The sequence below is a fragment of the Muntiacus reevesi genome, chromosome 18, assembly GCF_963930625.1.
Source record: "Muntiacus reevesi chromosome 18, mMunRee1.1, whole genome shotgun sequence".
NCBI lineage: Eukaryota > Metazoa > Chordata > Mammalia > Artiodactyla > Cervidae > Muntiacus > Muntiacus reevesi.
The window spans coordinates 34,937,265-34,960,459 of NC_089266.1; the positions used below are offsets into that span (position 1 = coordinate 34,937,265).

At 47.7% G+C, this 23,195-nt stretch overlaps 2 protein-coding genes across 4 annotated transcripts; one reads left to right on the top strand and one right to left on the bottom strand.

Annotated features, from left to right (window-relative positions):
• Window positions 1–129: 129 nt before the first annotated feature.
• Window positions 130–3,406, top strand: GPS2 (G protein pathway suppressor 2). 2 transcript variants are annotated; one of them, XM_065909772.1, is made up of 11 exons: window positions 130–264; window positions 450–612; window positions 934–1,043; window positions 1,119–1,231; window positions 1,383–1,462; window positions 1,542–1,624; window positions 1,813–1,966; window positions 2,059–2,148; window positions 2,244–2,323; window positions 2,408–2,508; window positions 2,675–3,406. In XM_065909772.1, the coding sequence occupies exons 2-11, from the start codon at window positions 519–521 to the stop codon at window positions 2,835–2,837; spliced, it is 1,068 nt and encodes a 355-aa protein (XP_065765844.1). In that variant the 5' UTR covers window positions 130–264; window positions 450–518; the 3' UTR covers window positions 2,838–3,406. The 2 variants fall into 2 exon arrangements, with proteins under 2 accessions (XP_065765844.1, XP_065765845.1); XM_065909773.1 differs by having other exon boundaries at window positions 2,408–2,503.
• Window positions 3,036–7,879, bottom strand: EIF5A (eukaryotic translation initiation factor 5A). Of its 2 annotated transcripts, none has more exons than XM_065909774.1 (6): window positions 7,696–7,879; window positions 5,639–5,824; window positions 4,354–4,458; window positions 4,017–4,148; window positions 3,842–3,915; window positions 3,036–3,684 (listed from the first exon to the last, which is right to left on the bottom strand). In XM_065909774.1, the coding sequence occupies exons 2-5, from the start codon at window positions 5,801–5,803 to the stop codon at window positions 3,853–3,855; spliced, it is 465 nt and encodes a 154-aa protein (XP_065765846.1). In that variant the 5' UTR covers window positions 5,804–5,824; window positions 7,696–7,879; the 3' UTR covers window positions 3,036–3,684; window positions 3,842–3,852. The 2 variants fall into 2 exon arrangements, with proteins under 2 accessions (XP_065765846.1, XP_065765847.1); XM_065909775.1 differs by lacking the exon at window positions 7,696–7,879 and adding an exon at window positions 7,332–7,459.
• Between the last annotated feature and the right edge of the window lie 15,316 nt (window positions 7,880–23,195).

The window sequence follows — 23,195 nt, forward strand, 5'->3', positions numbered from 1 at the left end:
GTGCCTCTCGCCCACGGGAGGCGCTCCGGCCCCGCCAACTTTGGGGGCTCCGCCCGCTGGGCAGGCCGGGTCGGGGAGTCTCGCGGGGCACAGAGGAGGGGTTTGGACGCCACGGGCACCCGTCGCCCGCACTTCCGTCTGCGCCGCTCCGCCCAACCAGCGAGCCCACAGCGGCCCGACTCCGGAAGGATTCGGCCCAGCGGCCGGATGTGACGCCGCGGCCCTGCCGCTCGAGAGGCCGCGGAGAAAGCGACGAGAAGGCGGGTAGGGTGGGGCGGGCGCCCGGGTGGCTGGCCAGGGGCGGGAGCGTGGAGGCCAAGACCAAGGCTCGCGCACGCAGAAGAGCCACGCTGCGAGCCCGGCCGGGCGGCGGGCACGTGACCGGGGCGGCGGGCGGTGGCTTCCGCCTGAACCCGGCGCGCTCCCGCTGAGCTGCCGCCTCCCCGTAGGCCCAGCCAGAGGTTTGGCAGCCAGCGACAGAGCCGGGCGCCCAAGGCCCGACCGTCCCCAGCAGCACCATGCCTGCGCTTCTGGAGCGTCCGAAGCTGTCCAACGCCATGGCCAGGGCGTTGCACCGACACATCATGATGGAGCGGGAGCGCAAGCGGCAGGGTGAGCCGGGCCTAAAACAGGAGGACGCACGGTTCGGGGCGTACCGCGCTCCACGGTGACCCCCACCCACGGGCAGACCAGTGAACGGCGGCCGAAGTCAGAGGGACAGCCAGCCCCGTGGTGATGGTGGTGGGAGTTAAAAGGCCACGTCCGGAGCTGGGAAGGACCTTGGAGAGCACCTAATAAACCTCCCCGTTCCAGCCCCCTCAGTGATGAAGCCTGTACCAGAGCACTGGGATAACCAGTTTTTGCTGGTCTTCAGTTATTAATGTTCTGATGTTTTAACACCCTGCCGCTTGTCCATTCTGCATCTTATTCCAGAGGAGGAAGAAGTGGACAAGATGATGGAACAGAAGATGAAGGAAGAGCAGGAGAGAAGGAAGAAAAAAGAGATGGAAGAAAGAATGTCACTAGAGGAGACCAAGGAACAAGTAAGCAGTCCCTCCATCTCTCCCAGTTCTTTCTTCTCTTGGCTCTCCTGCTTTCATCTTCTCTCCCCTCCCCAGATCCTGAAGTTGCAGGAGAAGCTTTTAGCTCTGCAGGAAGAGAAGCATCAGCTTTTCCTGCAGCTCAAGAAAGTTTTACATGAGGAAGAAAAACGGAGGCGAAAAGAGCAGAGGTGAGATTAAAGAGCTAAAAATAAAATCGAGGCCAAAGTGTAACAGGGATCAGGTAACAAAAGACCAGTGTTTAATGGCAAATGGGAAGGGGAGTGTGTGGGGGTGGGGACACGACAGACTTGTCTTTGACCCGCTTTCCTTTTGCTCCAGTGACCTGACCACTCTGACATCAGCAGCATACCAGCAAGGCCTGACCGTTCACACCGGAACTCACCTCCTCAGCATGCAGGGTGAGGGTTAAGAAACTGCTGGTCAGAATGGGCCCTCCTGGGGGTTGCAACATCATGAAGCACCCCTCTCCCTCTCTAGGGAGCCCTGGAGGACACAATCGCCCAGGCACCCTCATGGCAGCTGACAGAGCCAAACAGATGTTTGGACCCCAAGTGCTTACGGTAAGAAGAGGACTGGGTGTCTAGGCTGAATTTTTTTTCCTACTTCCACCCAGACCCTAGCATCTTTACCAGCCAGCACTCAAGTCTCGAGTGTGTCTACATCCTGAATAGGGGAAATAGGGGTGCAGTCAGTTGAATTTCTGCTTCATGGAGTTTACAGGCAATGAGTTCTCATCTTTCCTTCTTAGACCCGGCACTACGTGGGCTCAGCAGCTGCTTTCGCAGGGACCCCGGAGCATGGGCAATTCCAAGGTAGCCCGGGTGGCGCCTATGGGACTGCTCAACCCCCACCTCACTATGGACCCACGCAGCCTGCCTACAGTCCTAGTCAGCAGCTCAGAGGTGAGGTGGGAAGAGGAATTTTCCTCAAGACCCAAAGGAAGGAGTGTTGAACAGGCTACAAGGAGGTTCTAATGGTCTCCTGCCTTCCTCAGCACCTTCCGCGTTTCCTGCAGTGCAGTACCTATCTCAGCCACAGCCACAGCCCTATGCCGTGCACAGCCACTTTCAGCCCACCCAGACAGGTGATGGGAACACTCCACGCTGGGGTCCAGTTCCATGCATCCTACCTTCCTTTCTCCATTCTCTACTCACTTCACACTCTTCCTTCCCCACCTAGGGTTTCTCCAGCCTGGTGGTGCCCTGTCCTTACAAAAGCAGATGGAACATGCTAACCAGCAGACTGGCTTCTCTGACTCAGTGAGTAGAGCCTTGCAAAGTCAAGGGCTGCCTATGCTAAGGGGAGCCTCAGGCTGCCTCAGTTGCTGACACTGTTCTCTGCAGTCCTCCCTGCGCCCCATGCATCCCCAAGCTCTGCATCCCGCCCCTGGACTCCTGGCCTCACCCCAACTCCCTGTGCAGATGCAACAAGCAGGAAAGGTAAGGTTGGTAATCAAGTCTCTCAGAATCCCTGCATTGCAGGGAAACAGTATTGGGTAGGGTAGGTGGCCCCCACCGTTTTCCCTTCCCCTCCCTGGGGTGGCTTTCTGGTGTGAAGTAAAGAGGAGGGCGTGCACACTGACAAAGCCCTCCTTTCATCACCGCTGCCAGTCGGGCTTTGCAACCACCAGCCAGCCTGGCCCTCGGCTCCCCTTCATCCAGCACAGCCAGAATCCACGATTCTACCACAAGTGACCATCACATTTATCTTCAGCCTCGGCCCCAACCCCTGCCCTTGGGGAGGATCCCTGGTGTCCCAGTACCAGGCCAATAAAATCTACCTGCCACTGCCCCTGGCTGTTTGTGTTGCCTCCCACTGGACTGCTTGGAGGGTGGGCAGTGGCTGGCAGGAATCACAGGGTGACAGCAGGGTTGGTTGTAATGAACTGAGCAGTGGAGTTCATTCAACCTGTACTCTTCAAATTTCCAAATAAATACCCACTTAATTCGAAAAAGCAGCTGAGTTGGGGACTTCATATTAAACTTGTAGTTTTATTCAGGTTCGATTTTAACAAATGTGTCGGGGAGAGAGCCCGCAGGAAAGGATGAAGCCCATGGGAGCAGGGCCCTCCCAGATGCCTGAAGAGGGGGCAGGTCCCCTCCCCTCTCCTCCTCTTCCCTCCCCATCTAAAGGGATCTGGGGAGAGACATAGGCAGGGGAGGGGGCTGGTCCCCAGTCTGTGGGGGTGGTGCTTGGGATAGAGGGCTATGGAGGAAATAAGGGGTCAGATCAGGTAAGAGTTGGGGAAGGGCATAAGGACCATTTGCCAGAATCCACAGCTTTCTGATTCCAGATTGAATTAAAAAAAAAAAAACCAAAAAAAAAAAAAAAAAAACACTAAACCACAAGCAGCACCCACCCCGTCTCCCCCACCAGGGTTGTAGTGCGAGGGGAGAAGAGGAGGGCAGCTTCACCAAGGCCATGGTGCACTCACTCCTGGCCAAGGGAGCAGGGTGAAGGGCAGGGGCTCCCCGACAGATTGAAGGGGTAGGGGAAACCAAAATAAAACATCAAATAAATCGTATAGGAGGAGTCCAGCCAAGAGCCAGGCCAGAGCTGGGCCACGCTGGGGGAGGGGGCCTCTGCAGGCTGGAGGATCACTGCTGCCACCACAGCCACCCTGGGTAGGAGAGAGAAACCAGGTAAGACAAGGTAAACCTTCACAGGGAAAAAGGGTGAGGGAGCAGAACCATGCTGGGGGGCAAAAAATAAGCCATTAAGACTAATCTAGCTCTTTAATGGAGATAAAGTGTGTGAAAGGGGGGAGTCACACTTACCTGGGAGCCAGTTATTTTGCCATGGCCTTGATTGCAACAGCTGCCTCCTCTGTCATGGCGGACAGCACCGTGATCTGGGAGAGCACAGGGAAGGGGAAGGGGTGTCATGTCTGAGTGCAAAGCAGGGGAAGAAGCACAAAGAACAAAGCTGGGTACAAAGTTGGGGGCACCATACCAGGATCTCTTCTCCACAGTCGTATTTCTGCTCAATCTCCTTGCCAAGGTCTCCTTCAGGCAGACGGAGGTCCTCTCGCACCTCCCCGCTGTCTTGGAGCAGTGATAGGTACCCATCCTGGATGCCAATCAGCTAAGGGAAGACAGAGAAGAAAGCTGAAGATGAGCCCAAGTACCCTGAGGATGAAGGGTGTGATGGGCAAACTAGGGCGGCAAACAGCTAACACCAAATACCCTCTCTTGCCCATCTCCCTTCTCTCAGCACAAGGTCTTTGGCCAGTCTCAACTGCTACTCCCCCCAGACTACTAAACCATCTACAATCACATAACCTACATACCTGAAAATCGTTCCTTTTGATGTTGGGGACATCCATATTATGAGTTGACGGGCAGATATCTTCGTATTTCTTCCCAGTGAAGATATCAATACCAACCAGATGGACCTGTATGTATACATCACAAAGAGAAATCCAGTTATACTCTAGGATGGAGGAGATCCTTGGCTGGTGGGGGGAAGTCACACTAGGTTGTCAGGACAAAGAAGAGTTAGAATTGAACCAATCAACTCAAAAAGGAAGACACTAAAAGGCTCACTACTAAAGGGCTCTAAAAAGAGCCTGAAGTCAAAAGACTGCCACTGAAATTGCAGCTAACCACACAAGTAAGGTTGTAGGGCAGCCTTGGAGCAGTTACCTCAAGCTATCAAAACATTAACAAGAGACCAAGATTCTAGGGGAGTAGGAGGAACCTAGGTTTACAAGAAGTTTTATTGACATCAATATAAAAGGCCAAGAGCTTGGAAGGTAGGAAATGAGAGTTCAGAAAACAGGAAGGAATAAGAGCTGAAAATAAAAGGAGTTGGGAGAGAACAGAACTACACATATAGGAAATAAGGAAACCAGAAAGAACAGAGAATGATCTAGACATTTGGGGGTAACCCATGATGAATGCCAAGTCAACAAGACAGAAAAAGTGATTAAGGAACAAAAGCAGAGGAAATTCAAAGATGAATCAGGTTTAAGTTTTGGGTGGGGGTGGGGGTGGGGGTGGGGGAGGTAGGGAATCTGAAGTTACAAGGAAAGCTGTAAGGAAAAATGTTGACTAAGTAAGCAAGCAGGCTCCACGAGGGGGCAGGTAGAGGCACTCTGACCTTGCATCAGAGATCTGATGGGAAAGCTGGAACTGGAGAGTGGAGCAGTGACGTACAGAGGTGCAGAGATGTGCACTGGTGCCCTGCCAGGGGAGGGGTGCGTTTTATGTTAGGATTGGTGAAAACATGGGCAAAACAATGGAAACCAAGAGTACCTAAAAAGACTCAAACGGAGACAAATACAAAAAGCAAAGGCCAGGAAAAAGAGCAACTGAACAGCCAGAGCATAGACGACCACGAAGAAAAATTGGAGACACACAAAGATAGAGAAAGGAAGGGGCTCCAAGGATGCTAGGGCACAGGAGGGAACCGAGGAGGAAGCTGAAGGCTGGTGCAATAGTTGGAAAAGGTGTCCAGGGCTGAGTACTGATCACAAGGAGCCAGATGGTAATAATACAAGAGCTAAGTAAGATAGGGGGTTAGCACTGATGACAGCAGGTGGGGAAAGCAAGGTATAGGAATGAAATTCTAACCTTGGCATGGCCGTGCTTGCCAGTCTTGGAAGTTGACATCTCCACAATCTTACATGGCCGGCCTTTGAGCACCACGAAGCCATTCTTACGTAATGCTGAGCACTGCATCGGGAAGGTGGCTGAGGCCCCTGCATCTCCTGTCTCGAAGTCCAAATCATCTGCCATTTTAAGAGGCTACGATTCCAACTAGAGTCAAGAAGAGAACTAGGGTCAGTAAGGAAAGAATTAACAGGGTCTCCAATCCATCCCACTCCACTCTAGAAACATTGCTTCATTTTTCCCCCCGCAGCACGTTATCCCTTTACACACGTAAAATAGCTTCTAGACTAAATGCTGATTAGATCAAAATACCAAAAAACTGGTGTATGTGGCAGTGGAGATAAGCTGGATCCCCACCCCAAACGAAAGCTAAAAGGGTGGCTTGAAGTACAAAATGCTCCAGGAATTTAGGATCCCAAATCTCTGATATGGGCAAAGGCCTAATTCTTGGTCGAGGGAGGACTCAGGTGTTACTTGCCACTGAAACCAACCACCCCTGTTCCCCACACATAACCAAGGCTATAATTAGGTGAGCAGCTATGAGCCAGCAAAAGGGCGGGGCTAATGTGGGGGGGAAGGGGGTGGAGACCGGAGGACTGGGAGCCCCACCCGTCTGTTACACCCCCCCCTACTCTATCCACACACGAGCCCGTCATAGGTACAGGAAACCACAAGGCCGCTTTGGGGGATTCCCGCCTCTCCAACATGCATTCGCAGATGCAGCCGAGAGGGAGAAAGCAAAGTTGTTTTCTAACTGATCTCCCTGCCAAACACCTCTGGTTTCCCAAAGGGAACCCAGGAACCCAGCCTCTCCTCAAGGGCCCTCCCACTTTTCCCAGGATGCATCAGTCCTGTCGGCTTTTCAGGCCCGGCCTGTACAGTCAGTAGAAAGTGGGGGAGTGGGGAGTGGTGAATGACAATAAAATGAAAGCAAAATGCTGGTAGTAGTGAGTAGTATAAGTTATACTAGGCTAGCAGAGTTAAGGACCGTAAAACCAGGCACTCTCAGGTCAGACACCACGACAAAGACAGTGACAAGGTGAAGAGCACCTATCACAGCGGGTAACTCATCTGCCCGGGACTTTAAGGCGCCGTCGGCACGTACGAGAAGAGTTGGGCTCCCGTCCAATCGCCCTCGGTTTCCCCATTTCTCTGGCCTCCCAGCACGGACGAGCGCCACTTACACCTGGCTGGCCGCCTCACTTCACAGGAGGGCTGGGGGGAAAGCTCCAAAGGTCCATGAGGTGGGGGGAGCCGTAACATATGCCCACAGCGGGCTCTCCGAGGTGATCCGGGTCCGGGCCTTCGGCCTCTCCCACTCCTCAAAATTCCAAGCTCCCTCAGGAGCCCGCGAAGACCAGCTCTCTCCTCGCTGGGGGTTGCCGGCTCCCGCCCACCATGTGGCCGCCCGGGGCTTCCGGTGGCCGGGAACTGGGGGGAGGGGTCCCCGCGCTGCCATGCGGCCCCCGTCCACGTTCGGCCATGCGGCCTCCGACCCCGAGGGCAGCCTCCCGTGGGGGGCACTTCCGGTACTGCAGCCTGCCCCCTCCTCAAAGGCCGCGCCAGGCCGGAGCCACGCCGCCTCCCCTCCCCCCCCCCCCGCCAGCCGCCAACCCCCCCCCATGCCCTCTCACCGAACAGCCCCCTCCCCCACCTCACGTGGTCTCGCGGCTCCCGGTTCACAACGGCGCAGGTACCCTTGCCCCGGCGGGCCGATCTGGCCCCCGGCTATCGCCCCGGCGTGGCCGCCCGGCGGCCTCTCCCGCGTGGCGGCCTCGCGGCTCGCCGTCCCCCGCCCTGCGTCGCTCCAACGTCACCCGGCCAGCCCCAACCGTCACCTCGCGCGCCAACCGGGTCGCGCGCCCAAGTCTCTCCGCACCTTGCGCGGCTCGCAGACGGAACCCCGTGCTGCGGCCGCCGCCGCTCCCCTCTGCCCCCTCCCCGACCCTCGCGCAGTCCCATCTCTACTCCCAGGCCCAAGTCAAGGTTCCGCGCACGCGCGCCCTGCTCGCTCTCACCTCGCGCGAACGCACTGACTCGACCCCGTCCGCTCGCCGCGAGCCCAACCGCTGCCTCCGAGCCCACTGCCGCCGCCGCCGCCGCCGCCGCCGCCGCCGCCGCCTCTACCGCCGCCGCCGCTGCTGCACACGGGTCTTAGTACGCAGGCGCCGACTCCCCACTGACCAACCAAGCAGCCCTGTGACAGCCGCGCAAGCGTGCTATCTATCTCCTCCGCCCTCCACCCCCGCACTGCGCAAGCGCACAGATACTCCCTGCTCTCCACCCTCCCTCCCACCTACCCATCCAATGACGCGCATACGTGACCCCGCCCCTCACAAATCCTAAGTTCGTCCCACCAGTAGGCAACGCGCAGGCGCATCCGGTTTTTTAATCCCTTCAACCTCCTCTGCCCTCCCCGTGTTAGACCACCACCCCTACCGGACAATCCTTGCGCCTGCGCAATAAAGAGTCCTACAATCCACACCCTCTGAAGGAAACGCCTCAGCCTCAAGGCGCATGCGTGTTGGGAATACTGACCGCCCCTTCCACCTCAGACGTTGTCTGTACGCCAGGCGTTGAAAAGACCACGCCACTGTATTGCCGATCTTGTCTAGAACGCATGCGTCTTAGGAAACGCCCCACCTCGACTTTAGCTGGACTTGGAAGACTCACACGTTTCAGAAAACTTGTACTGTGGGGTGGGCCCCTTGTCGCAAAACCCATCCCTCTCTCCCTGCTCCCCCTACTCCCCCGTTCCAGACATGCGCGAGAGAGCTCTTTCCGCTTCAGTCTTCCCCGCGCGCTAGTGTGGTCGAGTTACCACCCATCTCAGCTTCACTTCTCTAAAACTGTGCGCCTCTACTCTGCCATAGAGTTTCACCCGGAAAGATAGAGCGGTCCCGTCCCAGCCACCATCTTGTTCAAACTCTTAGTCCGTATTGGTCCCTATGGCTTCCATAGAGGCAGTTCTGCTGAATCCTGGAATAAGATTTACATGGCATTTCTCTTTTCCCTTAGCTGTCCTCTGCGGTCTCCAAACAATTGTCTACAAGCACCCTGAGAAAATGGAGAAGGAAATGGTAACCCTCTCCGGTATAGTTGCCTGGAGAATTCCATGGACAGGGGAGCCTGGCAGGTTATAGTCCATGGGGTCGCAAAGAATCGGACACGACTGGGCGACTCTCAAACGCACACACACCCCCTCTTAGAAGAGAATTCTCTACAAAGTGTGGTATATAGAATCCCATTGATGTTCCCTTTCATAAGAGGGGACCATGAAACCAGAAACTCGCCATGAATTTCCCTGGCCCTTGTTCTAGGGAAGAAAGCTGCTGCTTTTCCTGAAAGTTTGTAGTCGTCTACCTCTAGTTTCTAGGTTTTCAGCACTACCTTCGTGGCTACCTTGTTTGCTTCCGTAGACTGGTGGACAATATTGTGGAGCAAGATAAGCAATTAAATAGCTGGACTTGGAATCCAAAATCCTGAATCTGGTTCTTGTCTAAGAGGTGACACGATAGATATGCACTACGAACACTAGCTTGAATTAATACATTTATGTAGCACATTGTACTATCACCCCCAAATTCTCCCACTCAATTTTCTGAAATTTTTGCCATTTCCTTTGGGAAAAAAATTTCCTGGGTGCATTGTTTAATGCACCAATTCCTGCTCTTCTCAAAGATGTTCATATGACCCAAGAATTCCACTCCTACTTATATTACCCCCAAATTAAGAACAGGTACTCAAATCATTGTAGGAAAGTACTTAACGCTATTCAGTAGTAGTAAAAAGGTGGAAACAAGGCAAATATCCATCAACAGATGAATGAATAAACAAACTGTGGTGTAGACATGTAATAGAATATTAATCGCACAAAAGAATGAAGTATAAATGCATGCTATAACCAGACGAACTTTGAAGATGTTACAAGTAAAAGAAGCCAAACAAAAGAGTCACATATGATTCCACTGATGTGAGATACACAGAATAGGTAAATTCAAAGAAACAAAAAGCAGACTGATGGTCAGTAACTGTTTAATGATCATGGGGTTTTAGAATGATGAAGTGCTTTGGAATTAGATAGAGGTGGTGGTTGTACAACCTGTGAAGTTGAATGCAGTGAACACCACTGAGCTGTTTATTTAAAAATGTGAATTCACCTCAGTTATAAAACTCTTGTACACAGATGTTCATAATAGCCAAAAAGTAGAAACTACTCAAAGTCCATCAACTAATGAAGGAATAAATAAAATATGGTATATCCATAAAATGAAATATTATTCAAAAATAAAAAAGAATGAAGGATTTCTACGGTGATACAATGGATAAGAATCCACCTGCGAATGCATGGTACACAGGTTTGTTCCTGGTCCAGGAAGATTCCACATACTGAGGAGCAAATAAAGCCTGAGATTGCTGGGAGAAATATCAATAACCCCAGATATGCAGATGACACCACCGTTATGGCAGAAAATGAAGAACAAAAGAGCCTCTTGATGAAGGTGAAATAGGAGAATGAAAAAGTTGACTTAAAGCTCAACATTCAGAAAACTAAAATCATGGCATCCGGTCCCATCACTTCATGGCAAATAGATGGGGAAACAATGGAAAACAGTGTCAAGACTCTATTTTTCTGGGCTCCAAAATCACTGCAGATGGTGATTGCAGTGATTAAAAGACGCTTACTCCTTGGAAAGAAAGTTATGACAAACCCAGACAGCATATTAAAAAGCAGAGACATTACTTTGCCAACAAAGGTCCATCTAGTCAAGGCTATGGTTTTTCCAGTAGCCATGTATGGATGTGAGAGTTGGACTATAAAGAAAGCTGTGCACCGAAGAATTGATGCTTTTGAACTGTGGTGTTGGAGAAGACGCTTGAGAGTCCCTTGGACTGCAAGGAGATCCAACCAGTCCATCCTAAAGGAGATCAGTCCTGAGTGTTCATTGGAAGGACTGATGTTGAAGCTGAAATTCCAATACTGTGGCCACCTGATGTGAAGAGCTGACTCATTTGAAAAGACCCTGATGCTGGGGAAGATTGAGGGCAGGAGGAGAAGGGGACGAAAGAGGAGGAGACAGTTGGATGGCATCACCGACTCGATGGACATGGGTTTGAGTGAACTCCCGGAGTTGGTGATGGACAGGGAGACCTGCCATGCTGCGGTTCATGGGGTTGCAAAAAGTTGGACACGATTGAGCAACTGAACTGAACCTCAACTACTGAGCCTGCCTGCTGCAACTACTGAAGCCCACATACCTAGAGCCTGTGCTCCACAAGAAGAAGCCACTGCAAAGAGAAGTTCACAGGCCACAATGAAGCCCCTGCTCACCACAACTAGAGAAAGCCTGTGTGCAACAACAAAGACCCAGAGTAATCAAAAATAAAATAATTTTTTTTTAAAAAGAGGAAAAAAAAGGAATGATACTGGGTACACACTACAACATGGCATAACTATGAAACATATACTAAATAAAAGTCACAAAAGATCACATACAGTAATGTATTATTCCGTTTACATGAAATGTCCAGAATAGGCAAATCCATAGAGACAAAATTTGATAGATTGTGGTTGCCTGGTGCCTAGGGAGATATGAAGACATGGAGAGAGATTACTAATAACTATAAGGAAAGGAGCAGAGGGTGTCTTTTGGTGTGATGAAAATGTTCTAAAATTGGAGTGATGCTTGCTCTCTTCAGATATTGAAAAAAAATTGAATTGTACACTTTAAATAATTAAATTGTTTCATATGTGAATTACATCTTGATAAAGCTGTTACTTTAAAAATGTATTTTAAAAAATGTATTATTCCGGGGCTTCCCTGGTGGCTCAGTGGTAAAGAATCCTCTTGTCAATATAGGAGACACAGGTTTGATCCCTGGTCCAGGAAGATCCCACATGCTGTGGGGCAACTAAGCCAGGCACCGTAAGTACTGAGCCAGTGTGCTGCAACTGCTGAAGCCTCCCACTCTAGAGCCTGTGCTCGACCATAAGGGAAGACACCGCAATAAGCCCACACACCACAGCGAAAAATAGTCCCCTCTCACTGTAACTAGAGAAAGCCCAAGGAGCAACGAAGACCCAACACCACCAAAAATAAATACTTTAAATAAATGCACAAAATTATTTGTAAAAAATAAAAATGTATTGTTGGGAATTCCCTGGCTATTCAGGTTTGATCCCTGGTCAGTAAACTAAGATTCCCACAAGCTGCACAGGGTGGCCAAAAAAAAAAATGTAATGTCATCTTTCTTCTTAATTGGTTCACTTCTCTGAGACATTGGTAAAGAGTCCTAGGTGACCTAAGTCACAAGCTCCATGATTTTAAAAGGGGCTGAGTGATGACAGCTCCCAACAATTCCCATTCAAAAAAAGAAGGGGCACAAATAATTTTGACAGAAGGCTAAGACATACACACTCAGAGAAAGGGAAGGGCAAAATATTGCACAGTGTTGTAGAGTGATAAGACAGTATCTGGGAGACCACGCTGGCATTGCATCTATGGAATTACCAGAGCCCAGGGTACAGTCCTCTGCTTTGTAAGCCCCAACATTTTATTTTGCCAATCAAGTCACTTCTTTAGGGAGCACTTTCCTGACCTACCAGACTAAGCCAACTTCCTGTGTTGTATCTTCTCATAGCAAACATTATATCATTTACCACAGATGGTTGGTTACCACAAATCCATTTATTTGTTTGATTACTTTATTAATGTCTGGTCTTCTCCTTTAGAATATAACATATATAAGGACAGGAGTCTGGCTGATTTTGTTTACCATTGTGCCCCCAACTCCTAGAACTGTGCCTGGCAAATATTTATTTGGTATATTGTAAATTTAACGTTGAGTGAAGGTACACCTGACTGAAACCAAGTGGACTCACAAAAAATTGACAAAGAAATGGCATATCAACTTCTTTATAAATAAATTGGTCAAGGACAACAGAACATCTGTGTTGGCTGATCCATCTGTTCATCCTCTCTATAAGAAAATATAAGTGGAAAGAAAAAACCTAGTCGAGGAACCTTGAAATCAAAGTAAAGGAATTAACTGCACTTACTTCATGACAGCTCTAAAGACCATAGTGCTTTTGTTTTCAGTGAAAAAGAGGCCTACCTGTCTCACCTTCAGAAAGAATCCTGGAATAGTGATAATCCTGGATTGAAACTCCCCTGAAAATTATTAGACAATCTTTCTGGCCCTTTTTTTTCTTCCTGATTTGCACACTGAATATTTGTCTTCAGTCCACACAGAAGACAAGAACCGATTTTGAGAATTGATTCAAAATACAATTGGTCAGATTCTATCTTGTCTTAATGACATCACATTCCTTTCCCACCTTCTTATGGTTATACCCACCCACCGAGTTTAGAATTGAAATATTCTTGAAAAACTCTCCAGTTACCCTTCTGTAGACTTTTTTTTTTTTTTTTTTCCTCACTGCATGGCTTGTGGAATTTTAGTTTCCCACCAGGGACTGAACCCAGGGTCCTCGGCAGTGAGAGGGCAGAGTCCTAACCACTGGACTGCAAAGGAATTCTCTCTATAGACTTTCATTGGCTTTGGAGGATGTCTTAGCAATTAATTGCATTCATTATTTCCTCATTCCTTTCTCAGAGGGTAACAGTTTAGAGAGTACCCACATTTTGCTGAAAAGAAGTTTGTCAGCAATAAGTGAGTCTAAATCTGTTCTGGTAGACATTTTTGGTAGGCTTTTTAAAAGTTCTATTTTGAAATAATTTTAGATTTACAAAGAGCTGCAAGTATAGTACAAAGAGTATTTTAAAGAATGTCAGTGAAGAGTTGTAAATGGGAATCAATGGTGTGGTGAAGGTTGATTATATAGGCATGTGTCTTTAGTCGCCAGGTCATGGCCAATTCTTTTGCAATGCCATGGACTGTAGCTACCAGGCTCCTCCGTCCATGGAATTTTCCCAGCAAGAATACTGGAATTGGTTGCTGTTTCCTTCTCCAGGGGAATCTTCCTGACCCAGGGATTGAATCCATGTCTCCCGCACTGGGAGGTGGATTCTTTACCACTGGGCCACCAGGGAAACTGTTATATAGGCATATGAGAACCAACTGTGCACATCTCCTACTAATTCTGAGTTCAATAAAGTCTTATTAGTAACTTAAAGTTGGCACCACAGAAGTATTTACACCATGGAAGTTGGCAAATATTGCAAATCAGGGTCCCTTTACCCTGAGCTGGCTGTTAACCATTTAGCAGCATACCACACATAAGGAAAATATAGGGAAGGCAGCTCTGATGTATTCAAATAATGTTAGATCAAGATAGTCCAGTAATGGTGTAAGAATTGGGTTGAAAGGTTGAGAGACTGGAAGTAAGAAGGCCCTTGGAAAGTTGTCATGTAGTTCAGATCACAAGCAATGAGTTTGGATTAGGAGTTCCTGGGGTAAGAAGCATTTAAATAATTGGACTTTGAAAAATGGTTGGAATTTGGGGGAAAGGTAGAAAATAAAGGAAAAGTGCATTCCAAACAATGGGAACAGTGAGCAAGAGTGTGGAGGAAGACAGGCAGAGTGAAGAGAGAGAGTTGTGTTAGTGGTTGGGCATGGAGGGCAGAGATGGTAAATGAAAGGTAGATGGGGAAGGGAAATCTGGACAAGATCATGGAATCTTGCATCTGTACAAAAGAACACACTCTTTTTTTGTATGTATTGGAGAGACAATGCCAGTCACTGATGTCGCTGTGCTCTAGAAAACTCGTCTCAGCCATGGGTGACAGAAGATCAAAATGAAAAGGCAGTACACACAGAATTTTCAGGGCAATGAAACTACTCTGTATGGTACTTATGTGGTAGATACAATCATAAATTCACCCAAACTCACAGAATTTATGACACCAAGAGTGAATCTAATGGAAACTATGGACTTGGTGATAATGATGTATCAATGTAGGTTCGTCAATCATGACAAGTGTGCTGCTCTAATGGGAGATATTGATAATGTGGGAGGTGATGCATATGTATATGGGAAATCTCTATACCTGCCTCTCAGTTTTGATGTGAACCTTATAACTGCTCTGAAGAATTAAAGTTACTATGTTTGAGGGGAAACAATGGAGCTGGACTGGAAGCAAGGCCCAGTGAAGGGCCTCTGGCAGTAGTCCAAGCAGACAAGAATAAAAGTCTGGATCAAGGCATTGGTGGTGAGGCTGAGAGGAAAAGATGAGCACCAGAGACCTTTTGGAGATCTAATAGATGGCATTTGGTGGGTAGTTGAATGAGGAAGATGAGGTCAAAAGGTAGGTCAAAGATGTCTTCAAATCTGTGTGTTTGGGGGACATAATGTATTAATCAAGTCATTCCTGAGGATAAATGTAGCAAAACAGGAATGGGGAAATCCACTAAAGGTTCTGGGATTCTGAGATTCTTGGGGACAATTCTTGCTCAGAGCCAGATGGTGCGTGCTCGTTAGTCTCACAGCAAAGTTGGGCTTAGAATGGTGGGTAGGACTGGGGTTGAAGACAAATCTTTTTTTCAATATTTATTTATCTATTTGACTGCCTTGGGTCTCAGTTGTGACATATGAGATCTTTGGTCTTTAGATTTAGCTGTGGCACATGGGAGCTATTTCCCTGATCAGGGATTGAACCCAGGCCGCCTGCACTGGGAACTCGAAGTCTTAGCCACTGGACCACCAGGCAAGTCCCAAAATCAGCTATGCTTTGTAACATGTTTCCCTTACTTGGAAGGGAAAGGTCTCCAGTTGTATCAAGAGGAATGGTTTTACATGGTTAAAAAAACTGTTAAATTTCCTTTATTATAAAAATACAAATCTATTGTTGAAAAAATTTTGGAAACTATAGAAAAGAATAAGAAAAAAGTTAACCCAAAACCCAACACCAGAGGCAACTGCTATGAATCATGTATTCCTTCATCCTTGGTTTTATGCCCTTTAAAAAATACATCTCAGGTCCTAGTGAACAGATTCTGTGTTGCATGTGAAGATAAATTGTTGACTGATGGAAGGAATTTCCAGATGCAAAGAAAAGCCAGGCCAGGACTGGCAGGGAAGTGGTGGGGGTTTTCTGTGGTACAAATGTTTCACAGTGAGAATTTATCCTTATCAGAGGACCTTGGTAGGGACTATTGTCCCTTCTATCTTCAAGAGTTGCATGAAAGTCATACACATCAAATGAAGCTGTGGATGTGTGCTAAGTCGCTTCAGTTTTGTCCAATTCTGTGTGACCCCATGGGCTGTAGCCTGCCAGGCTCCTCTGTCCATGGGATTCTCCAGGCAAAAATACTGGAGTAGGTTGCTGTTTCCTTTTCCAGGGAATCTTCCCAACCCAGGATCCAAACCTCATCTCTTATGTCTTCTGCATTGGCAGGTGAATTCTTTACCATTGGTACCATCTGGGAAGCCAAATGAAGCTTGAGGATGAGCAAATGGGTAATGCTATGGTGAGGGTGTGTGGTGAGGGGTTCTTGGACCCACTTTTGTAGCACCCAGCTGCTGAGATCAGAGCAGAAACCTTAACTGCATTTGCTCACTCATCCATTCATTCAGTTGACATTTACTGAGTCCATTAAGTGCCAGAAACACCTGATACAAGGGTGATGAGTTTAGCAGTGTGGTCTCTGCCCCACAGTTGGGAGGAGGAGATTAACAGATGTATAACCTTGGCTCAGTTCAGTACCAGTGACTGATGGGTTTATGAGTGGCAGTTGGTTTGAGATAAGAGGAGCACTCTGAGAAGATGCCTGAGGGATATTTTGTGATTTTTGACCTTGCTTCTTTGGAAGCTAACAGGGTGGAGATGGAGAAGAATGACACTGGAGTGGTTCTGGGCCTGAAAGAAAAGACCAGAAATTCTCCCCACCCTTCATTCCCAGAGGTCTTGCAGAACCCAGATGTTAGGGAGAGAAGTCAGAAAGTTTCTTAAAAACTGGACCAAGAGAGTAGGAAATCGGTTGGAGATGGAATAGGGACCCAGCTCATAGAGGAAGGAAACTCAGTGAGATCATCACAAATGACTCTAGAGCATTAGCTGTGATCATTCATTTGCTCAGTCACTCACTCTTCAGGTGGAAACTGAGGCCCACTTTGTGGCCAGAGTGAAGCAGTAGCCAGGCAGCTGCAGAGCAGAGCAGAGCAGAGTGGCCAATGGCAGGGCACGTGTGGGCTGAGCGAGCACCAAGGCGGGAACAAACCCAGTCTGGAAGCCTGGCAGATCTTTTGGTGGGGAGACACCGGAGCTAAGGAACCTGGAGAAAGATTGATCTTCAACAGGGTAAGGGAGGGTCTGGGAGCTCAGTAGGAGAGGGAAAAGGCAAACTTGACTGGGTGTGAGCCCTTCTTGAAGGATTTAGATCCAAGAAAATAATACCTCAAGGTTGGGGGGAAGAGAGATGAAATGAATTGGGAGATTGGGATTGACATAAATACAGTAATATGTATTTTATCTTCTGGGCTCTGAAATCACAGCAGACAGTGACTGCAGCCATAAAATTAAAAGATGCTTGCTCCCTGGAAAGAAAGTTATGACAAACCCAGACAGCATTTTAAAAAGCAGAAACATCACTTTGCCGACAAAGGTCCGTACAGTCAAAGCCATGGTTTTTCCAGTAGTCATGTGTGGTTGTGAGAGTTGGACCATAAAGAAGGCTGAGCACCAAAGAACTGATGTTTTCAAATTGTGCTGGAGAAGACTCTTGAGTCCCTTGGGCAGCAAGAAGATCAAACTAGTTAATCCTAAAGGAAATCAACCCTGAATATTCATTGGAAGGACTGATGCTGAAGCTGAAGCTCCAGTACTTTGGCCACCTGAAACAAACAGCTGACTCACTGGAAAAGACCCTGATGCTGGGAAAGAATGAGGGCAGGAGGAGAAGGGGGCGACAGACATGAGTTTGAGGAAACTGGAGGACAGGGAAGCCTGGTGTGCTGCAGTACATGGGTTTTCAAAGAGTCGGACACAACTTAGTGACTGAACAACAAGGAGAACTACTATATAGCACAGGGAATGTTACTCAGTGCTCTGTGGTGACCCGAATGGGAAGGAAATACAAAAAAGAAGGGATACGTGTGGATGTGTAGCTGATTCACTTTGCTGTACAAGCAGAAACTAACACAACATTATAAAGCAACTATACTCCAATAAAAATTAATTTAGGTACTTGCCTGGTAGTCCAGTGGCTAAGCATTTACCTTCCAATGCAGGGGACACATAGGTTCTACCCCTGATCGGGAAGCTAAGATCCCACATGCTTTGCAGCCAAAAAACCAAAACACATAAAACAGAAGCAGTATTGTAACAAATTCAATAAAGACTTTAAAAGTGGTCCACATTAAAAAAAAAAAAAAGATTAGGAGACCAAGGACTTCCAGGTGGTCTAATGGTTAATACTCTGTTTCCACTGCTGGGTAGTGTGGATTCAATCCCTGGTTGGGGAACTAAGATCCCAGACCAAAAAAAAAAAAAAAAAAACCAAAAACAAAAACAAGAAAGATGAAGAGACCACCTGAGAGAGGATTAAAGCAATCCAGGCTTGCACACACACCCATATCTTACCCTTGAACCACTGCCATAAAAACTCTTCACTAATTCCTCCTGGGGTTTGGATGCACAATTTTGAAAGGCATGAGTCCAGTGTGCCTCTCTTTGCCTGGCAAAGCAATAAAGCTATTCTTTTCTATTTCACCCAAAACTCTTGTCTGTGTCTCAGACTCGATTCGGCACTGGTGCATAGAAGTTGTTTTCAGCATCACTTTGGTCCAGTCACTTAGCCTCTCTGAGACCAGCTCCTCACCTATGAGTTTAGGGAGCTCAACACTTACTCCATAGGGAGCTTAGCCTGACCTGGGCCTGTAAATCCTATCCATGCGCAGGGTTCCAAATGCCTGACTTCAGCCCCAACTTTCTCCTGAGCCGCAGACCTATCCCTCCAAATGCCTGCCTGAGCTCTCTTCTTGGATGTTTCAAAGAAGCCCCAAACCAAACTCCTGACTATGTTCCTCTTCCAGGGTTTTTCATGGAAATAAATAGCATCATCATCTACCCACATTCAAGCTAAAAACCTAGATTCCTTGATTCCTTTTCTCTCACCCCCACGTCCAGTCCACCACCAAACCCTGCAGACACTATTTTCTGTGTCTGCAAAACATACTTCAAACTGGTCACTTCTCTCCATCCTCATTCATCCACGCCCCATCACTTCTGCCTCCCTCCAATTTTTTTTCCCCAAAGCAACCAGCCAAGTAGTATTTTTTAAACATAAATCAAGTAAGGGAGGTTGTATGTGCCTGGGGACAGAGGGTATATGAGAAATCCCTGTGTTGTCTATTTAATTTTGCTGTGAACCTAACATTGTTTATATATATAGGCTTCCCTGATGTCTCAGTAGTGAGAGAATCCCCTTGCAATGCAGGAGATGTAGGTTAGATCCCTGGATCAGGAAGATCCCCTGGAGAAGGAAATGGCAACCATTCCAGTATTCTTGCCTTGAACATCCCATGGGCAGAGGAGCCTGGCGGGCTATAGTCCAAGGGGTCGAATAGAGTCAGGCACGACCGAGCTACTGAGCACACAAATATATGTATATATAATTACATACTTATTTATTTTTGGTCGCACTGCTGCCGCTGCTGCTAAGTCACTCCACTCATGTCCAACTCTGTGCGACCCCATAGATGGCAGCCTACCAGGCTCCCCCAACCCTGGAATTCTCCAGGCAAGAACACTGGAGTGGGTTGCCATTTCCTTCTCCAATGCATGAAAGGTAAAGTGAAAGTGAAGTCGCTCAGTCGTGTCCTACTCTTAGCGACCCCATGGACTGCAGCCTACCAGGCTCCTCTGTCCGTGGGATTTTCCAGGTGAGAGTACTGGAGTGGGGTACCATTGCCATCTTCAGGTCGCACTGCTAAGCATGTGGAATCTTTAGTTCTGCACCCCCTGCATGGGAAGCCCCTAAAACTGCTTTAAAAGGTACAAGTTATTGGGGATTTCCTTGGTGGTCTTCAGTATCTAGGACTCCATGCTTTAACTGCTGAGGGTGTGGGTTCAATCCTGGTCAGGTAACTAAGACCCCACTAGCCATGAGGAGCGGCCTCCCCAAAAAATGCTTATTGAAAAAATAAAACAGACCATATCACTCACTACCCCTTTTAAAACCCTTCAAAGACTTCCTATCATTCTTAGGATAAAATCCAGATTCCAAACCTTGGCTGGTCTGACCCTGCTTATGTCATTCTTCTCCTTGTTCATATTTTCTTCCAGTCTTTTCTGCCTCAGGGCCTTTGTGCTAATTTTTTTCATGTGCCTGGAGCTCTCTTCCCTAATCCCGACATTTGGTTGCCTTCTTCTCATCCTTCAGGCATAAACTGCGACACACCTCCTAAGCAGTGTCTTCCTGAGAGCCTAATTCTAGATTATTCCCCTACATCCTCCTCTCCTCCATCACATCAATCTGTGCATTTCCTTTATGGCTTTTATTATATCTGATATTATCATGTATCTTTGTTGACTTATCTCCTTTACTAGACTGTAAGCTGTGTGAAGTCAGGGAGTATCTTGTTGTTCAGTCGCTCAGTCATGTCCAACTCTTTTTGAACCCATGGACTAGCGCACGCCAGGCTTCCCTGTCCTTCACTTTCTCCCAGGGTTTGCTCAAACTCATGTCCATCAAGTTGGTGATGCCATCAAACCATCTCATCCTCTGTCGTCCCCTCCTCCTCCTGCCCTCAATCTTTCCTGGCATCAGGGTCTTTTCCAATGAGTCAGCTTTTTGCATCAGGTGGTGAAAGTATTGGAGCTTCAGCTGCAGCATCGGTCTTTCCAATTCACCACCATTTCCTCAGCACCTCTTTTTTTTTTTTTTGCCACACCTCGAGGCATGTGGGATCCTAGTTCCTGACCAGGGGTCGAGTATGAATATGCATATTTTATTGCAAACCACTGGAACTATTTTTGGTTATTTATTAGCCAAGCTGTGCAGCTTGTGGGATCTTAGTTCCCCCACCAGGGATTGAACCTAGGCCCTCAGCAGTGAAAACATGGAGTCCGAACCACTGAACCACCAGAACTATTTTTAGTCCCACCTGAAGTCCCACCTGAACTATTTTAGAAGATGTACACAGTTGCTAAGGAGCACTGTGATGATCATTCCATCCACCCTTGTCTTCCCCATCCCATGGTCAGAGGAAGGTACTCAGTAAATGTCAGTGAAGTTAATTCAAACAAGGAATCCCTGGAACTTTAAGAACAGATTTAGTATTGTGGAAGCTGAGGAAGAGGGTGGTCTGGGTGGGAGGAATCTGTGTTTGGGTTGTCTGTTGGTTTCCTAGTGTTGCTGTAACAAAGTATCACAGACTTGGTGCTGAAAACAACAGAAACCAATTCTCAAAGTTCGGTAGGACAGAAGCCTGAAGTCAAGATGCAGGTAAAGGCCGCACTCTCTTCCAAGTCTTGAAAAGAGATCCTTCCTGGCCTCTTTCAGCTTTTGGTAACTCTAGGGCTCCTTGGCTTGCAGCTGCTGCATTTCTGCCTCTGCTCCATCATCACATGGTAATGTTCCTATGCGTCTGTCTTTTTTTTTATTTTTTTATGCGTCTGTCTTTACATGGTACTTTCCTCTTAGAAGGACACTAGTCATATTGGATTAGGGCCCAGCCCAATGACCTCATCTTAATTTGAGTTCATCTGCAAAGACCTTATTTCCAAATAAGGTCATATTCACAGGTACCAGAGGTTGGGGCTCCTACACATTTTCTAGGGAAACACAGTTCTACCCATAACAGGTCATCGCTGAAGCAGTGTGAGCGGACAAGTTCTCCAAAGGTTATAGAGCCAAGACAGGAGAACTGGAGACTCTGGCCTTTACGAAGGGACAAATAAAAGACCGAGGAGTCCACGAAGAAGTCTGAGACGGGGATGGTCTCCAATCACATCTGTCACATAGACAGAGGTGAAAGAACAAAGGCAAAAAAGTACCCCTTGAACTATGTAACTGGGCAGATGTCAGTGTCTTTCCTCATGTATACTCACCACCACCCACCTCCCCCAACAAGGGAGGAAGCAGTGCCTGGGTAACACAAACAGTCTTTTAAGAAATTTAGTTTTGAAGGCTGGAATATATAGAATGGATAAACAACAAGGTCCTACTGTAACAGCACAGGGAACTATATTCAATATTCTGTGATAAACCATGATGGAAAAGAATATGAAAAATAATGTGTATGTATGTATAACTGAGTCACTTCGCTGTGCAGTAGTAATTAACACAACACTGTGATTGAACTGTGATGTTGCTGTTGATTAGTTGCTTCAGTCACGTCCAACTCTTTGCAACCCTATAAACTGTAGTCCACCAGGCTCCTCTGTCCATGGGATTTTCCAGGCACGGATACTGGAGTGGGTTGCCATTTCCTTCTCCAAGGGATCTTTTCAGCCTAGGGATGGAACTCTTGTCTCTTGCTTGGCAGGTGGATTCTTTACCACTGAGCTACCTGGGAAGCCCCAATTCAACTATAGCTCAATTTTTAAAAATAAATTTAAAAAATTAGTTTTGAAGGAAAAATCTGACATATGGAAAGGACTAGAGGGAAAGTGGGGCCAAGGGATTGTTAGGAAAGATGTAAAAGTGGAATCCCAGCACAGTTGAAGGAGGTTGATGGCTTAGAAGCTGGGCTCTGGAGGTGGGCTACTCTGCACTGGATTCTCAGATTGGCTTGTTCCACAACTGTCTGATTTTAGGCTAACTGCTTAACTTCACCACACCTCCGTTTCATTATCTGGAAAATGGGCATAATTATACTAGTATCCACTTCCCAGGACTGTTGTAAGGAGTAAATGAATGAGGACATTGAACGTGCTTAACATAGCATGTGGCACATACTAAGTGCTCAATAATATTAACTCTTACTGCAATTAGTTTTTTAAAAAAACAAAAACAAAAAACCAAGCAAGACAAGGAGGAGGTTTCAAGAAGGAGGCAGGAAGCTATATCAGACACAGTAGCTAGGACAGGAGGTAGAGAGACGGTAGAGAAAAGGTCAAGGATTTGGCAGAGTGCTAGCAAAACCTGGAAAAGGAGAGGGCAGAGCTAACACTAGCTAAAGAGCAAATGGGGGAAGAGAGAAGGAGCTGTAGGTATGAAACACTCGGTAGCAGCTGAGAAATAAAGAGAGCAAGTGTAAGAAGAAGCAGACCTTGATTTGGGCTGCATGGAGAAAGTCAGAGGGGAAAGTTGCTGAGTGTTTGGTTCTAGGAGCCAGACAGACGCAACGATATCTTGTAAATCATTCAAACATTTCAATTTGGTACCATAAATCTTCACATTTGCTGTGCTGAGCCTGGGCATCCAGGGACTGTTCTACAAAGAATGAATGGCTACCAAGGAATGATTGTGGATAAATGGTGACATAAATCAGCATGGGAGTGGGGAAAGAGGAACCTGGATGAGGACTTAGGTTTCAGAAGCCCGAGGTGCAGTTGGTTAGAGGATGCCTGTCTCAGAGTCTGCTAAGAAGGTGGGAAAGACTCAGGGTTGG

Bases quoted from the DNA above. Each gene is read 5' to 3' on its own strand.
- EIF5A (XM_065909774.1), bottom strand. From the start codon at position 5,803: ATGGCAGATGATTTGGACTTCGAGACAGGAGATGCAGGGGCCTCAGCC. The intron at 4,459-5,638 runs GTTAGAATTTCA...GTATACATACAG, and splicing joins GCAAGCACGGCCATGCCAAG to GTCCATCTGGTTGGTATTGA. The intron at 4,149-4,353 runs GTATGTAGGTTA...GTCTTCCCTTAG, and splicing joins TCAAAAGGAACGATTTTCAG to CTGATTGGCATCCAGGATGG.
- GPS2 (XM_065909772.1), top strand. From the start codon at position 519: ATGCCTGCGCTTCTGGAGCGTCCGAAGCTGTCCAACGCCATGGCCAGG. The intron at 1,232-1,382 runs GTGAGATTAAAG...CTTTTGCTCCAG, and splicing joins CGGAGGCGAAAAGAGCAGAG to TGACCTGACCACTCTGACAT. The intron at 1,967-2,058 runs GTGAGGTGGGAA...TGCCTTCCTCAG, and splicing joins TCCTAGTCAGCAGCTCAGAG to CACCTTCCGCGTTTCCTGCA.